Genomic DNA, 18,955 nt, shown 5'->3' on the forward strand with positions numbered 1-18,955 from the left:
TACCTGTACAAATCTACATAAGAGTGTGACCAAGCTAGAAATGCTGCACGTAAAGCTTTTAATTGGCTCAAAGATAAGGTAGGAATGAGTAATTGGTTTAGTACGTTTATTTTATTGGCACTCCATAATTAGGTATGTACTTAAAAAAAAAAAAAAAAAAGTGACAATTTATTGGAAATCGCTTTGCGGACCCCCAAGCTATGGCGTATGGACTCTTCGGTGTCCAGGGACCCCAGTTTGAAAACCACCACCTCATGTGAGCATTACAGTGGTAAATAAACTTTTTTTTTTTTTTTTTAAACTCAAATGTGAATGCTCGTCTTTCAGCATTCACAAGTACAACCCCAACTCCAATGAAGTTGGGACGTTGTGTTAAACATAATTAAAAACTTAATACAATGATTTGCAAATCATGTTCAACCTATATTTAATTGAATACACTACAAAGACAAGATATTAATGTTCAAACTGGTAAACTTTATTGCTTTTAGCAAATAATCATTAATTCATCAATTAAATATAGGTTGAACATGATTTGCAAATCATTGTATTCAGTTTTGAATTATGTTTAACACAACGTCCCAACTTCATTGGAATTGGGGTTGTAAAAACAATCAATATAAACAGTTGTACAACAACCCAATTCAGCAATACGACATAAAAACTGAATTCAAAGTAAGACAGCTCCAAACTTCTGCACAAATATCAAAATAGTCGATTTTATTTATAATGTATTAAAGTTCTGAACACTTCAGGCAGTGTTTCATATGACCAAAAAGACATGTCAATAAATCTCATGTATACCCATTCAAAGCTTAATACAGTACAGTGATGATTTCTTGACACTCAGCCTTCTTTTTAGCAGAAACAAACAAACAAAAAAATAGCAGACAATCATTTCGGTTTTTCAACAAACCTAAATTGACCAAACCATGGTTTGGATGAAAACTACACCCGGCCCTATACCAGGGCATCAAGGTGAAACGTCACTCTGCTTTGCAATAGTTTCAAACTTCAAGTTCAAGACAGTTAAATTACAAATTCATCCTTCATTGCGGCAATATCTTTAGACACAGACAAAAATTCAGTTAACTGTCGCAGCAAGCGGTTGAATGTAGATTCTTTAACACTGACAATGACGCTAAAGGGAAAATCAATTATCATGAAATGTAAGAGGTGGGAGGAGTTTGGATATTTCTCCATAAAACTACTTCTGTCAAATGTATTGTGTGGCACCACAAAGAGCATGTGCACTGGCATGTTTGAGCATTTCATTGTGTTTAGAGTTTAATGGACGCAATGAAACACTTTTAGATATGAAATGAGGAATACACACAAACAAGTCGGGTTAATGGAGAAGAAGAAAGAAAAAAAAATCCATACTGGTGGCTATATCTCCAGGTTTTGCCTCAGGAAGTGCCCTCTGGACAACAGCGCTCGAATTTCAAGCAGCAGCAGCAGCAACAACAACAACAACAACAACAACAACAAAAACTCCACCCTTGAGCCTGCATTCTTGACTGCCATAGATTCTCCTAGCTAGATATTCATTCTAAAATGTACACAAATGCTATTATCATCAAGAATTGGTTACTTTTCTGAAGCCCCGTTTCCACCAAGCAGTGCAGTTAACTTCGATTTTCGGTTTCCGTTGACCCATGCTGCATTTTGTTTTGTTGAATTCTCTAACAAATTCAACACAATTTTACTGCTATTGATGCAGCTATCGGCATCCCATCTCCGACGTGTTGACGCGAGTGGGTGGGGAAAACATCTTGCGATAGGATATCATTGTGACAATTTGACAACGATAAAAGTGTGTAATGTTTTTCTCTCAAGGTCTTTGCTGTTTTTTTTTTAAGCAAATATGCATTTATTCTTTTACAGATTTAAACACCTATCATTGATTGATTGATTGATTTTTTTGTTTTTTATCTTAACGCTCAGTTTCATATGTGCACACTGAAAGAGTTCCCAAGATGAGAACTCCTTTTTTTTTGGCTTCCCCTTTCTTTTCACTTACTCAGGAATATGAAACTTCCTTGCTGACTCAAATATAAATTGTTCCTCTCTTTGCCAAACCTGATTTACGGTTGCTGTGAACGTGTGGATTTGTCAGGCTATTTCTATCATCAAGTGATTCCAAAATACACTAACAACCCAACTGAATGGGTCAAAAAAGAAAGGCACTTTGCCAAAAGCTGTTTAAGCCGTGTTCAAGAGTGGAATTTTTCTTTCACGAGATTTAACTCCGTGGCCTCTACGCGAGCTGATCCTGAGTGAGCGCCTCATTTGAGAAGCTTCCTGGCAAACAGGCCAGCTCACAGTCCCACTGGTGCGCTGTTGGATTTCCTTCTTGAACCACAAGGATGCTGTTGGGTCTCCAGGGGTGCACCTTTGAGTCGCCCCATCTCATCAACACTTTGTTCTGAACAGACTGGATCGGTCTCAGCTCCAGCTGGCATCATATTGCGTCCAACCTTCTGGTGGAGCTAAAAACACCCTTCGACCACGGTGCAGGAAACTAACCACACCCCTGTAGCCTGTCCGTGGGACTCCAGATTTCAAGTCATCCATCACCCCCAGATTCCGGGCAAGGACTTTAAAACTATCCCTGGTAGAGTACCTCACTCTGTAGGGACCAGGTCCTCTTAAATTCCCCCCCTGTTGCAGCTCCTCTATCTTCACCAGTGGGGCATTGTAAACCTCTTTGATAAACTTCTCATCATAATTCTCCTTAATCAAATGAAAGAAGTCTTGTTTGGTAAAAGGCACAAAGTCAGTATTAAGTCTAATATAGCGTAGATACTGGTCAAAGAATTGACCTAAACTGACACCTTTTCGGCCAAAGGTGATCGTTCGTGAGATTTCCGGGCGAATGCACGAGCGGTCCTTGCGCTGCTCTGGCAGGCGCATCCAGTCGTCCCAGAATGCAGAAGGCCATTTGGGTTCAAGCTCGTCCCACAATTCCTTAAGCAGCATCCAGCCCAGACCAGGGAAGAAGTCTGTCCGGTGAAGAAGACCAGCTTTGGATGGATCAACCAAGGCGTCTCTGCCATTATCGTTCCAGGCAGAGACACACCACAGTGTTGGGTCAGCCCGCAGGATTGGGTACATGGCACGGAAATACTCAAAGAAGTCTGGTGCCACCTAAAGAATGACAAAAAGGAATACAGAAACGTTATACAGTGCCGTGAAAAAGTAAGAAGCCTTCTCAAATTCTTAGATTTTGGCAGTTTCCCCACTTTAATGTTTAAGATTATCTAACAAATGTAAATAGACTAATATAATGCGCGTGAACTTAAAAGTAGGTTTTAAAAGGGTGAATTCATTTATTAAGGAAAAAACAATTCAAAGTTACCTAGCCCTGTGTGAAAAAGTAATGGCCCCTAAACCTAATAACTGGTTGGGCCATCCTCAGCAGCAACAATTGAAATCAAGTGTTTTCTATTACAGGGTCTTTCACATACATATCTGTGGAGATATTTTGGCCAACTCTTCCTTGCAGAATTGTTTGAATTAAGCAAAAAAGAAAAAAAGAAAAAAATGGAGGCTTTTCGAGCATGAACAACCTTTTTAAGGTCATTCCACTGTATTTTAATCGGATTCAAGTCTGGACTTTGACTAGGCCACTCCAAAACCATTCCCCCCCCCCAGCCATTCAGAAGTTGACTTGCTGGTGTGTTTCGGATCGTTATCCTGCTGCAGAACCCAAGTGCGCTTCAGCTTGAGGTCACAAATTGATGGCTGAACATTCTCGTGCAGGATTCTCTGTTAAAGAGGAGAATTCATGGTTCCTATCAATCACAGCAAGTTGTCCAGGTCCTGAAGGAAGAAGCAACCCAAGACAGTTGGTATGCTGTGCTACATTTACGCCAGATTAACGACACACACACCTTCCCTCTCGTCAGTCCATATAATATTCTCCCAAAAGTCTTGGGAATTATTCCGATTTTTTTATTTTTTTTTGCAAATGTAAGACGAGTCCTTATGTTCTTTTTGGTCAGCAGTGGTTTTCGCCTTGGAACTCTGCCATGGAAGCCATTTTTGCCCAGTCTCTTCCTTATTGTTGTGTCATGAACACTGAATTTAACCGAGGCAAGGAACGCATGCAGTTCTTTAGAAGTTGTCCGATTTCCTTTGTGGCTTCCTGGATGAGTCATTGCTGTTCTCTCGGGGTAATCTTTGTAGCCCAGACACTCCTGGGAAGGTTCACCACTGTGCCATGTTTTCTCCATGTGAGGATGATTGTTCTCCCTATGGTTCGCTGCAATCCTAAAGCTTGAAAAATGGCTTTTGTAACATTTTCCAGACTGACAGATGTCAGTTCCTTTATTTCTCGACTGTTCTGGAATTTCTTTGGATTGTGTCATTTTGTTGTAGCTTTTTTTAGATCTTTTGTCTGACTTGATTTTGTCGGGATAGATTCTGTTTAAGTGATTTCTCTGTTGAACAGGTCTGGAGGTAATCAGACTTGGGTGTGATCATTGAAAATTAACCAACAATTTGACAAGGGGGGTCATTACTTTTTCACACAGGGAGAGGTAACTTTGAATAGCGCTTTTCCCTAAGTAAATGAAATCACCATTTAAAAACAGCATTTTATGTTCACTTGTATTATATTTGACTGATATTTACATTTGTTTGATGATCTTAAAGTGGGGAATCTATGGGGGGGGGTAATTTGAGAAGGGGTCCAATACTTTTTCATGGCACTGTATTCCTGTTTGACAACAACTGATCTGCTGAAATAATATTTCACAGTTATATTTGAGAAGCACCCAAACGTTTTCAAGATTATGTATAGTGATGGCAAAATTCTGGTGTTCCGATAAAATGCAATTTCAGACCACTGCCTTTTGTCCAGCAACCAGTATTCTAGCTAACTCTTAAACATCTTACCAGACAAACAAACAGGACTATAAATAGGAAACGAGTGCTGTTCATACTGTAAAACTGCCTTTCAAAGATGTTACAAGTGTCCAAAGTATGGACAAATTAGTCATCAATCATCTAAAAGGTGCTGTTAAACAGAACTGTGCAGCCATACTAGCTCATTAGACGTTACAAACATTTGTACACAACAGGTTAATAACATAAAATAAGGCATGTGTCATTGCCAACTAGTTCTGGGGGTCATGACTGCTCTTGTTTGTGTTTTATGAGTAAGGAAAACCTGTGAGGAGCTTTCAGGTTCTCCCCGTGCTTGTGTGGTTTTTTTCCGGGTACTGTGGCTTCCTCCCTTCACTCCAAAAACATGCGTCGTAGGTTCATTAAAGACTCTAAATAGTCTGTAGGTGTGAAGGGCCCATCTCACTGGCGGGGACGTCACCAAGACTGATCAGTGGACTCCAGGACCCTGGAGACCAAAATAATGCTCGCATTCTCACCAGGAAGATGTCTGGGCGACGTCTCCAGACAATCGTGACAACCAATTCACCCAGAAGTCACAGATATACGCCTATATAAAGCATATATATTCTTTAAATAAATACAGAACTTATATTATCTGTGTCTGCGTGCTGTGCGTACTCCATGTTCAGCCACCGGTGCACGGACACCGGTACAGTCCTCTAATGAGGAAGACGCATTACCGTCCATAAAATCGAAACTATTGGGGCAATCGTTCTGAAGTGGGCATTGGTCGAGATGTCCATATACATTTTGCTGACAATTGCTCGCAGTTTTGTGACACTAAAGGCCTTTTCACACTGCACTTGCTCAGTGTGAAAGGCCCAGGTGTCAAAGCACAATGACGACAGCAACAGGGGTGCGGCCATCGCATATTTGGAAGTGGTGACGTAACAACCTAGAGGGAAGTCGGGAGGCTTTCCCCACTGGGTGGACCGCAAATCGGCAATATATATCGGCATAGGCATGTGTATATATATATATATATATATATATATATAACGGTATAGGGGCAAAAAAGTTGTTAGTCAGCCACCAATTGTGCAAGTTCTCCCACTTAAAAAGATGTGAGAGGCCTGTAATTTTCATCATAGGTATACCTCACCTATGAGAGACAAAATGAGAAAAAAAGAATTTAGTAGAAAATTATGGTGGAAAATAAGTATTTGGTCAAAAACAAAAGTTCATCTCAATACTTTGTTATATACTCTTTGTTGGCAATGACAGGCGTCAAACATTTTCTTCACACACTGTTCCTGGTATTTTGGCCCATTCCTCCATGCAAATGATCTCGAGAGCAGTGATGTTTTGGGGCTGTCGCAGTGCAACACAGACTTCCAACTCCCTCCAAAGATTTTCTACAGGGTTGAGATCTGGAGACTGGCTAGGCCACTCCAGGACCTTGAAATGCTTCTTATGAAGCCCCTCCTTCTTTGCATGGGTGGTGTGTTTGGGATCATTCTCATGCTGAAAAACCCAGCCATGTTTCATCTTCAATGCCCTTGCTGATGGAATCAGAATTAGAATCATCTTTATTTGCCATGTCCAAAAAACACACAAGGCATTTGTCTCCGGTAGTTGGAGCCGCTCCAGTACGACAACAGACAGTCAATTGACAGAGAACACTTTTGAGACATAAAGACACTGAAACAAAAAAAAAAAAAAAAAAAAAAAAAAAAAAAAAAAAAAAAAAAAAAGCAGTAAAGGGTTGCTAGATATCTGGTAATGCCGGTACATTTTTTTTTGGACAATTGTGCAAAAATATGCAGAGTCCTCTAGCACTTAGAGCAGTTTGAATGACTAATATTGCAATAGTCCTGTGCAATGGCCATCGTGCAAAGGGCACCGAGACTTCAAGGAGTGTATGCGGTTCAAAGTGACGAGTAGTGCGATAATCTGGGACAATCTTGGTTGTGCAAATGTTGCAGATACTCCTCAGTCAGTGTGCAAATGGAGCAGATGCTACTCTGGCGTGAGTGGCCAGTATAGGTCAACAACAGATATGCAAATAGTGCAGCGTGCTGAGACTACTACAGTGAGTGCACGAGTAATATATAATTGGCCCCACAGAAATGTGACAACGAACTCAAGTCAAAAATTGCCAGCATGTTGCAATGGAATTGTAGGTTAGGTGTTTAAGAAGTTGATCGCAAGAGGGAAGAAACTGTTGGAATGTCTGCTAGTTGTAGTTTGCATTGATCGGTATCGCCTGCCTGAGGGCAAGGAGCTGGAAGAGCTGGTGACCGGGATGCGGAGGGTCCGAGAGGATTTTGCACGCTCTTGTCTTAGTTCTGGCAGCGTGCAAGTCCTCAAGGGTGGGTAGGGGGGTACCGACAATCCTTTCAGCAGTTTTGATTGTCCGTTGCAATCAGAGTTTGTCCTTTTTTGTAGCAGCACCAAACCAGACTGTGATGGAAGAACCCAGGACTGATTCGATGACCGCTATGTAGAAGTGCCTCAGCAGCTCCGGTGGCAGGCCGTGCATTCTCAGAAGACTGAGGAAGTCCTCTGCTGGGCCTTTTTGAGGACGGAGTAGATGTTGGTCGCCCACTTCAGGTCCTGAGAGACTGTAATTCCCAGGAACTTGAAGGTCTCGTCAGTTGACACAAGGCAGCTGGACAACGTGAGGGGCAGCTGTGGTGAAGGATGCGTCCTGAAGTCCACAATCATCTCTACAGTCTTGAGCGTGCTCAGCTCCAGGTTGTGTCGGCCGCACCGCAGCTCCAGTCCCTCTGCAGACTTGTCACCGTCCTTGATGAGGCCGATGACAGTGGTGTCATCTGCAAACTTCAGGAGTTTGACAGTCGGGTCCGCTGAGGTGCAGTCGTTCGTGTAGAGAGAGAAGAGCAGCGGAGAGAGGACACAACCTTGGGGCGCTCCAGTGCTGATGTTGCGTGTGGATGAGGTGGTCTCCCCCAGCCTGACCTGCTGTGTCCTGCCCGTCAGAAAGCTGTAAATCCACTGGCAGATGGCAGGTGAGACGCTGAGCTGGAGAAGCTTGGATGAAAGGAGTTCAGGTATGATGGTGTTGAACGCTGAGCTGAAGACCACGAACAGGATCCTCGCGTAGGTCCCTGCACTGTCAAGGTGTTCTAGGATGATGTGCAGTCCCATGTTGACTGCATCATCCGCATACCTGTTCGCTTGGTAGGCAAACTGCAGGGGGACCAGCACTCTTGAGGTAGTCCAGCACGAGACGTTCAAAGGACTTCATGACCACAGATGTCAAGGCGACAGGCCTATAGTCATTTAGACCCGAGATTGCAGGTTTCTTGGGGACTGGGATGATGGTGCAGTGTTTGAAACAGGATGGTACTTCGCACAGTTCCAGAGATCTATTGAAGATCTGTGTGAAGACTGGAGCGAGCTGGTCCGCCCAGACTTTTAGGCAGGATGGGGACACATGGTCTGGGCCTGCCGCTTTGTTAATCTTTTGTTGTTTGAAGATGCGTCTCACATCCTGTTCATGGATGGTTAACGCAGAAGTCAGGTGTGGTTTTGGTCGCGGGTGCGGCTGGGTGGGTGTGTGGTGTGAAACTGTCCTTTTCAAATCTGCAGTAGAAGGTATTCAAGTCGTTGGCTAGTGTGCTATTGTTCTCAGCTTGGGGGGATCGTCGCTTGTAATTAGTCAGCGATTGGAATGCATGCCAGACTCATTTAGAGTCCATCCATCCATCCATTTTCTGAGCCGCTTCTCCTCACTAGGGTCGCGGGCGTGCTGGAGCCTATCCCAGCTATCATCGGGCAGGAGGCAGGGTACACCCTGAACTGGTCACCAGCCAATCGCAGGGCACATACAAACAAACAACCATTCGCACTCACAGTCACACCTACGGGCAATTTAGAGTCTCCATTTAATGCATGTTTTTGGGATGTGGGAGGAAACCGGAGTGCCCGGAGAAAACCCACGCAGGCACGGGGAGAACATGCAAACTCCTCACAGGCAGGGCAGGGGATTGAACCCGGGTCCTCAGAACTGTGAGGCTGACGCTCTAACCAGTCGTCCACCGTGCCGCCCATACAGTAATTTTTGGATGAAAATATATTATTATTATTTATTATATACAACCCCAATTCCAATGAAGTTGCGACACTGTGTTAAACGCAAACAAAAACAGAACACAATGATTTGCAAATCATGCCCAACCAATACCCAAAAAAGACAAGGCATTCAACGCTCAAAGTGATAAACTCCACTGTTTTTAGCAAACAATCACCAACTCCGAACCCCACGGCTACAAAACATTCCAAAAAGCTGGGACAGGGTCATGTTTACCACTGTGTTACATCACCTTTTCCTTTAACAACATTCAATAAACGTTTGGGAACTGAGGACACTTTGAATTGTTGAACCTTTGGAGGTGGAATTCTTGCTTGATGTACAGCTTCAGTTGTTCAACAGTCCGGGGACTCCGTTGTCGTACAGATGCTGGCTTTTGAACTATGCGTCCATAACTTTTCCTCTTTGGTCTGGAGGACACAATTTGCCAAAACAATTTGAAATGTGGACTCGTCGGACCACAGAACACTTTTGCAATTTGCATCAGTCCATCTTCGATGAGCTCGGGCCCAGAGAAGCCAGCGGCGTTTCTGGGTGTTGTTGATAGATGGCATTTGCTTTGCATAGTAGAGTTTCAAGTTGCACTTACGGATGTAGCGCCGAACTGGATTTACTCGTTAGCGCTAAACTGTTTTTCCAACTTTGCTGCATAGTTCCTCTTTGCAATGTTAATTTCTTTAGTCAGCTGGTTTCTAGCTCGATTATACAGGGCCCTGTCCCGGCTCTGATAGGAGTCCTCCTAGCTTGGCGAAGCTGCTTAAGTTTAGCAGTGAACCATGGCTTGTTGTTGAATGTGCGAAATGATTTTGTTGGTACACACACATCTTCACAGAAACTGATATAGGATGTAACAGTGTCCGTATATTCATTCAGGCTGCGAGCTGAATTTTCAAAGACACTCCAGTCTGTGCAGTCTAAACAGCTTTGAAGTTCCATCTTTGCTTCATTGGTCCACTTTTTCACTGTTTTCACTGTAGGCTTCGCGCATTTAAGTTCTTGCCTGTACGTCGGTATTAAGTGAATTAAGCAGTGATCAGACGAGGTATAGCACGGTATGAGTTTTTTAGCGTCGTGTAGCAGTGGTCTAAAATGTTATTTTCCCTGGTCGGACAGTCGATATGCTGCTTGTATTTAGGGAGTTTGTGGTTGAGTTTAGCTTTGTTAAAGTCCCCGAGAATAATGAGGGGTGAGTCCGGGTGTTTTTTTTCAATTTCGTTGACTTGTTCGGCGAGCGTTAGCAGTGCGGCGTTCGTGTTAGCTTGAGGCGGGATGTACGCTCCAGCGAGGATGAATGATGCGAACTCACGCGGCGAGTAGAATGACTTACAGTTCAAAAACAGTGTCTCCAAATGCGGGCTGCAAGTGTGTGCTGAGCTCTGTGACGTCCGTACACCATTTTTCGTTGATATAGAAGCATATCCCGCCGCCCTTTGTTTTCCCCGATGATTCCATGTCGTGGTTTGCTCGATGAATATCGAAGCCGGGAAGCATGACGGTGCCATCGGGTACAGCGTCGCAAAGCCAGGTCTCCGTGAAGCACATGGCAGCGGAACGTCCGAAGTCTTTACTGGTCTTTAACAGAAGATGAAGCTCGTCCATTTTGTTGGGTCGGGAGCGTACATTCGCAAGGTGCATCGACGGGAACGCCAATCTGTGTCCTCTCTTGCGGAGTTTCACCTGAATGCCGGCTCGCTTCCCTCTGTGGCGCCGTTTCCGTCTCCATGCGTCGAAAACCGCCCCGGTCAGTAAACTGAGCGGATTTGCGAAAGTTGGTGAAAGAAAGTCCGGAGTAGCCTCCTTGATGGTTAGCAAGCTCCCCTTGTGTAAGTGAGTCGTGTAATGTCTCTAAAGACGAACGAAAAACACAAAAACAATACTAGATAGCGCGATGCCGAGGCGACCACACTGGTTGGCACCATATTGTCATATCAAGTATGTCCATTTTCTAATTATTGCTCCCACAATTGATTTCTTCACAGCAAGTTGCTTACCTATTGCAGATTCAGTCTTCCCAGCCTGGTGCAGGTCTACAATTTTGTTTTATGGTGTCCTTTGATAGCTCTTTGGTCTTGGCTATAGTGGAGTTTGGAGTGTGACTGTTGGAGGTTTTTATACCTTTTATACAGATGAGTTCAAACAGGTGCCATTAATACAGGTAACGAGTAGAGGACAGAGGACCCTCTTAAAGACGTAGTTACAGATCTGCGAGAGCCAGAAATCTTGCTCGTTTGTCGGTGACCAAATAATTATTTTCCACCATCATTTGCTAATTCTTTAAAAATCAGACAATGTGATTTTCTGGATTTTTTTCTCCTAATTTTCTCTCTCATAGGTGAGGTATACCTATGATGAAAATTACAGGCCTCTCTCATCTTTTTCAGTGGGAGAACTTGCACAATTGGTGGCTGACTAAATACGTTTTTGCCCCACTATATGTCAAAAAGGGAATGGGAATATTTCACTGCAGGTTCTGAGTTTAAAATCGTTCGTGAGCTTTCTAGTTCCAGGACGAGCTCTTCGATGTGCATTTCAGGCTGAGCAGGGAGGTTTGAAAGGGAGTTTGAAAGCCTTCTGCAGAGACGTCTACCATTTTTCTATTGGCCCAAAGATTGGGATAGTGGGTGGGACACCACTATTATTATGCCTTCCTCCATTTCCCCCTTGCCGTTTACAGTGCAAGTCCGTCAAAATAGTACTCAGAAATCACTCAACCAGCCTCTCTCCCATTGGAGGAGCTCTCCGACGTCACTGTGTCGCTGCTTTAGGATAGAACATTTTTCTATTCAAGGACGCGACAACGAGCATGAGGCCCTCTGCAGTGACGCTTCAATACACGCTGCTGTCGCCTCAGCACATCAGACGGAGAAGAGTCTGCGTATCGACAGGAAGTGGAGCAGCTGGAGCTTTAGTGCAGTCAACAAAACCTGGAGCTGAACATGCTCAAGCCTGTAGAGATGATCGTGGACTTCAGGAAGCATCCTTCACCACAGCTCCCCCTCACGCTGTCCAAGTGCCCTGTGTCAACCGTCAAGACCTTTAAGTTCCTGGGAATCTCTCAGGACCTGAAGCCAACAACTCCATCTTCAAAAAGGCCCAGCAGAGGAAGTACTTCCTGCGGCTTCTGAGGCAGCACGGCCTTACACAGGAAGCTGTTGAGCCAGTTCTACACAGCAGTCATTGAATCAGTCCTGTGTTCATCCATCACAGTCTGGTTTGGCACTGCCACAAAAAAGGGACAAACTTGGACTGCAATGGACCATCAGGACTGCCTAAAAAAAAATTTTTTTTTTAAAAATAAAAAATAAAAAAAATCAGACCCCCCTACCCACCCTTGGGACCTTGCACGCTGCCATAACCAAGACAAGATCATGCAAAATCCTTTTGGACCCTCCACATCCTGGTCACCACCTCTTCCAGCTCCTTCCCTCACTTAAGCACCATCGAAAAATGCAAACTAAAACTTGTAGACATTCCAACACCTTCTTCCCTCTTGCCATTAAACTGCTAGAGGCTAAGTAACTCTCCGTAGTGTTTTTATGTGTCAAACGTATTTATTGTCAAAATGGCTGTCTATTGTCGTACTACAGCGTATAACTGGAGACAAATTCCTTCGGTGTTTTTGACATACTTGGCAAACAAAGACGATTCTGAAGTGGGCATAAGTAGAAATGTCCACAAATTTTAGTGACGATTGCTTGCAGTTAAGTGACTAAGCGGTGACAGTTTTTTTCCTACAGTGAGCATAGAGAGGAGTTGCCAAAAGGTCTCCAATGAAATCAAACATGTTCGATTTCACCTTGACCCCCTGGCGACGTGGCTAGTCTCCAGCAGACATCACAAAGATTCAAGTCGCTATCGGGTCCCCAAATAGTCTCCGGACCAGTGAGATAGGGGTCTGAGTGTGAATGGCTGTTTGTCTATGTGTGCCCCACGATTGGCTAGCGAAAGGTTCCGGGTGTTCCCCGCCTCCCACCCAAAGTCAGCTGGGATAGGCTTCAGCTCACATGTGACCCTTAAGAGGATGGATGGATGGATGCCAAACAATCTTATTTGATATCTCATCCAGCTTTATCGGTCATATTGTGTAGGTCAAAGGGAGCAGCTCTAAAACATTATACTCAATCCACCAAATCCAGAGAAATCTTCTGGGTTTAAACTGAAAGTGAACATATCAGCAAAAAGATAACTCCACAAGATGAGGTTACACCATAATAGATTTTTAAATTAATAATAAATGAGACAGGCTTTTTCTGTGCTACTAAGGGCTCGCTTTATTTATTGTTGATTGTCAGGACGTCCATTCCAAGCCTGTTTGTTGATTTGAATCTTAAAGCTTGGTTTTAACAAAGTAAAAAAAATAACTGTCTTGCTTGTCTCAACCATGGCAATGTCGATAAATAGATTTTTTTATGATTTTTTTTTTCAATTTCTGGAACCGAGCAAATCTAGAGTTTTTCAGCTTTAAAATTTGTGGGGAAAGCAAAACAAAGCAGAATAAAATTTTGTCATTGGTGTTCCGTGAATGAGCATATCACAGCAAAGCTTCAAAAATCTGACAGATTTGTTCCTAACAAAACATGTTCATTGAAATGAAAAGTTTGGAAAAAACTAATTAAGCTCTTTTTGTTAAGCATTCAATTTGGACAAGACACTTTTTAAAACTGTCTATTTATTCCCATCACAATAATGTGCTTTTAATATTGAATAATAATGGCTTAAAATACCCCAAATAGAATAAATACATTCTGATATTTATATTTCAGGCTAAAGTAGATTGACACATACATGGTGGACAAAAAAATATATATATACCGTATTTTCACGACCATAAGGCGCAATTAAAAGTCTTAAATTTTCACCAAAATGGATGGGGCGGCGCCTTATAATGCGGTGCGCCTAATGTGTGCACAGAGTTCCAAAATCTGTAAATGTCGTTGTGTGACTTTGATGAGCGCTCCGCTTGACTGACTAGGAGCATTTCCTGCCGACAGGGTGCTTATATGGAGGAAAGGCGGACGTGACTGAGGACAGCATGCGGACGTTAAAGGGGGAAGGGTGCGCGTGAAAGAGGACGCTAAAGGCATGCCCCCAGTAGGTATGCGCATTGTGCAAAACAACATCAGTTTGGCTAAGGACCCATGAAAATGGCACCTACGAAGAGACACGCTTACAAAGCACAGTTTAAACTGCAAGACATCAGTTACGCGGAGGAACATGGGCATTGAGCAGCCGCGAGATAATTCAAGATCAACGAATCCATGGTTTGCAAGTGGAGGAAGCAGGAAAATGCCGGCATCATTGCTGAACAGCCCCCCGGCAACGAGACTGACTCCGACAATGATGAGAGGGAACCCAGCATGTTTGATGGAGAACTTGCCCAGCTGTTCATTTCAGATACAGAATATGAGGACTTTGATGGATTTGTGGATGAGGATTGATCAAAAAATAATGTGAATAAAGTACAACCGAACTCAGTTTTGCTCCCAGCTGCCTTTTTAAAAACATATGTTTTAGCGTGCATGCATGCTACTGAATGCGCCCAATAATACGAGGCTCCTTCTGTATGTGTTAAAAACAGAAATAGACCCCGTAACTGAGAATGCGCCTTTTAATACGGTGTGCCTTATGGTCGTGAAATCCGTTGATCGATGAATTTTGAATATCGGTTATCCTGTTCACAGTTGCGGGGAAATGGAGGCCATCTCAGCTGACTTTGGACAAAAAGCTGTCAAATTCCTTGACTGGTTGCCAGTCAAGTCCCCTGTAGTTGGAACACACCCTCTGGTCACCCTTCTTAAAAAGGGGGACCCCTGGCGCCCTGCCTCCGAGCAGCGTTTTAATCAACTCGGTGACCTCAAACCCGGGACGGGAGATAGGAGAGCCCGCCACAGAGTCCACAGACTCTGCTTCCTCTTGGGAAGGCGTGTTGCTAGAATTGAGGAGGTCTTCGAAGTATTCATCCCCACAGACTCACAACATCCCGGGTTGAGGTCAACAGTGCCCCATGCCCACAATACAGTGTTAATGGTGCACCACTCCCGCTTCTGAAACCCTGGATGGTGGACCATAATTTCCTCGAAGCCATTCGGAAGTCATTCTCCATGGCCAAGTTTTTGCCTCAGGAACCACCAAAGCTACGTTCCCCTTGGCTAGCTGGTACCCATCAGCTGCCTGCAGTCCCACAGGCCAAAATGGCCCAAGAGGACTCGAGCTTGACGGTATTCCTTAGAGCTTGTGTCCACAGCAGGTTCGGTGATTGCTGCCACTACAGATACAGACCGCCTTACGGTCACAGCTCCGGTTGGCCGCCTCAACAATGGAGGCGCAGAACATGGTCCACTCTGACTCAATGTCTCCACCAGCCAAACGTTCACAGCAGACCCTCACAAGATGTTTGGGTCTGCCAGGTCGAACCGGCATCTTCCCCCACCAGCGGAGCAAACACACCAGCAGATGGTGATCATTTGCCAGCTCCGCCCCTCTCTTCACCGAAGTGTCCAAGACGTGGTCGGAAGTCCGATGACACGACCGCAAAGTCTATCATTGAACTGTGGCCTACTGTGTCCTGGAGCCAAATGTAAGTACGGACACCTTTATGTCTGAACATGGTGTTCATTATGGACAAACTGTGACGAGCACAAAAGTCTAATTTAAATTCTGCTAGGGGAGGGGGTACGGGGTGGTGAGAGGGTTCATGAGGGAGAAAAAGTGGAAGGTCTTAGACTGGTCAAGTCAATCACCGGACCTTAAGCCAAAAGAGCAGACTGAAGGGAGAAACCCCCAGAAACAAACAAACTAAAAGAGGCTGCAGTAAAGGCTTGGAAAACCCTTTCAAATGGAGAATGCAACAGTCTGGTGAAGTCAATGGGTCACAGGCTTGATGCAGTTATTGCAAGTAAGGGTTATGCCACCAAATATTAAATGTTATTCACCAAGTTATTTTAATGTCTGTTCCAATACTTTTGCTCACTTGAAAAGTGGGTGGGTTCAAACAAAAGGTGCTCTGTCCTGAGTTGTTTGAAACATCTAGATATAAACCCCATGAAATAAAAGCTGGAATTCTGAACTGTTGTCTCATATTCATCTCTTGATATGAAACCCAAATGTCTTCAGTATACAACAAAAACAAAGGAATTTAACTTGCCGTTCCAATACTTTTGGAGGGGACTGTATATTCCCAAAAGTATTCACTTACCTGCCTTGACTCATATATTAATTTAAGTGAAATCCCATACTTAATATAGCCAGTTTAAAATGGCATTGGTCCACCCTTTGCAGTTATAATAGCTTAAACTCTTCTAGGAAGCTTTTCCACAAGGTTTAGAAGTGTTTATGGGAATTTATGACCATTTTACCAGAAGCACATTTGTGAGGTTACACACTGATGATGGATGAGAAGGCCTGGCTCCAAGTCTCTGCTCTAATTAATCCCAAAAGTGGTCTTTCAGGTTGAGGTAAGGATTGTGCAGGCCAGTCAAGTTCGTCCACATTGAACTCTCTCATTCGTGTCTTTATGAACCTTGATTTGTGCTGTGAAATCTCTCATCCATGACTTTATGGACCTTGCTTTGTGCACTGGTACACAGACATTTTGGAACAGGAAGGAGCCATCTCCAAACTGTTCCCACAAAGTTGGAAATGTCCAAAATATTAGCCTCTGAGCAATAGCGAAAGGAACTCGGAATGCTTCAGCATACCAAGAGATTTTGGACAGTCAAACTGTTTGGGGATTACCCCTTCCTGTTCCAAAATGTCTGTGTACCAGTGCATAAAGCAAGGTCCATAAAGTCATGGATGACAGATTTTGGTATGGATGAACTTGACTGACCTTGATAGAATCCTGCCCTCAACCCAATAGAATGACTTCGAGTGGACAGTTAGCCTGACGTTTTCGTCCAACAGCAGTGTGTGACCTCACAAATCTGCTCCTGGAAGAATGGGCAAAAATTCCCATAAACGCACTTCTAAACTATGTTGAAAGCCTTTCCACAAGAGTGAAAGCTATTACAGCTATCAAAGGGTATACCAACTTCATATTAAACCATATGTATTTAGAATGGGATATCACTTAAAATCATATGTGAGTCAAGGCAGGTGATCAAATACTTTTGGCAATATAGTGTATATTACCTGAAAAATACAATGAACATGAGAAAAATGCATCTGATACCGACATACTTTGTCCTATTTGATAAACTAATGCTTAATTATATTTCCAGTGATTTTGGTTACTATAAAAAAAACATGGAAAATGGATAGATTAACTATTAAACTCTGACGAGCTATTTTTATTTTCATCACTACATTTGTCCACACAAGCTGTATCTTTAATTGTGCCAGGGCATTAATATGAACAAGAAAAGGTAACAGTATTTTTTTCCATAACCATATATGTGTGATCTATGATCAACCACACTATACAGTATTGGTATGGGAACGCTATTAGAATAAGGCAGAGGCAGTTGAGAACTCACCTCGAGGTCATCCTCCACTATGACCACAGTGGACTGCGAGAAAGTGTTGAACACTTGGTTAAGTGCCCAGCGATAATGTCTGGCAATTTTGTAATAGCCCTGGAACTTCCTGTGCTCTGGCCGTACTCTGATGTCTGAGAGGTCTGGCTGTCTTATATGTGTCACTTGATTGCCATATGAGCCAATGACGCCAGCTGTTTCAGTATGACCGCAGTCTTGGCTGACAATAATAGGATAGAGTTCTTGAGAAGGGCGGTACTTAATCAGTCTGTCAAGACTTCGTTTTATTGTAACTCTGTCACAAGCAATAACGAGGATAGGAATGACGACTTCTGGGCTTGCAACAGAACTTGAAGGCCTATTGATGTCAGTGTTGTCCATCTTGATTATATTGGATTGCTGCTTAGCATCTGGGGCTACTGTAGCAAAAGACTTCAGAGTGTGTTTTAGAGTTTGATCCTTGGTGTCCACATTGTCTTTGAAAGGAAGCAGAGGCTTTGGAGGCTGGTGAACGGCTTGCGTGATGACGTGATTTGTAACAGGCATTTCTCTTTTCCCAACATCTTTCCGCTTAGACCATGCTGCCCTGTGACTTTCAATCTGCTTTAACAGCTTTTTCTGGGTCTCAAGCTGAATTTCAACTTCCTCCGCCAGCCGGATCACCTCCCCTGCCAAGTTGATCCGGCTTCCTTTGCCTCTGACTAGACCCCACTCCTCATTTCCTCCTGGTTCTGCGCCACCACCTTCCCCGAGGCGGCCAATTGGTGGGCGTCCCCAAAGGTAAAGCAAAAGCAACGCATTCCATGCAACAAACAGAAAAGCACCGCATAGTATAAGGGAACCTTTCTTTCGCACCATGGCCCAAGGACACAAAAAGGGGTAGGTTGTGGGAAAGGATAAAGCTTGGGAGCACGTACTGGAGCCAGAGAAAGAGTCCAACAGATCCAGGTGGAAAAATGTGTTCAACAGGAATTGATGTCTGATCACATCATACCGAATTAAAGACAAACCCTGTCTTCTTTTGAAGATGGTGTCCAGAGAAGAACTGGACAATTAAACTCACACAATTTTACTGTGGAATGCATCAACTCCATTAAATGGTGATGAACAAAAATGGGGAGAAATTGGGTCACTTTGGGTTGAGGGAATGCGACTCCTTGTACATTATCCTTCGGCCATCATCCTGGAAAACAGCGGGAAAAAAAACAAATCAGTAAAATAAGGTTGAAATAATAAATAATGGATCACAAAAAGATCACTTTCTTTGTTGGCTGGGCATTGATATACACACCATCTACATTCTACATCAGAGTGATACGTTTGCAGTAGTTAGACCATTATGAACTACACAATTAAATAGCCCTACTATAATAAATTTAGATTTTTTTTTCGTTTTTAAATAGGGCAAATGTCGATTCGTCAGTCTTAAAACTTAAATGTTAATTTGATTTTAATGCTTTGTTACAGGATTAGATCTTACTCTGCTTAAGACAAATTTCACAAGAACATT

General features: G+C 43.4%; 1 protein-coding gene across 1 annotated transcript; it reads right to left on the reverse strand.

Annotated features, from left to right (window-relative positions):
- Positions 1-676: 676 nt before the first annotated feature.
- Positions 677-18,485, reverse strand: mgat1b (alpha-1,3-mannosyl-glycoprotein 2-beta-N-acetylglucosaminyltransferase b). The gene is made up of 2 exons (XM_061665364.1): positions 17,446-18,485; positions 677-3,150 (listed from the first exon to the last, which is right to left on the reverse strand). The coding sequence occupies exons 1-2, from the start codon at positions 18,301-18,303 to the stop codon at positions 2,449-2,451; spliced, it is 1,560 nt and encodes a 519-aa protein (XP_061521348.1). The 5' UTR covers positions 18,304-18,485; the 3' UTR covers positions 677-2,448.
- Positions 18,486-18,955: the final 470 nt, after the last annotated feature.

Source organism: Phycodurus eques, chromosome 20 (genome assembly GCF_024500275.1).
Source record: "Phycodurus eques isolate BA_2022a chromosome 20, UOR_Pequ_1.1, whole genome shotgun sequence".
In the NCBI taxonomy this organism is placed as follows: domain Eukaryota; kingdom Metazoa; phylum Chordata; class Actinopteri; order Syngnathiformes; family Syngnathidae; genus Phycodurus; species Phycodurus eques.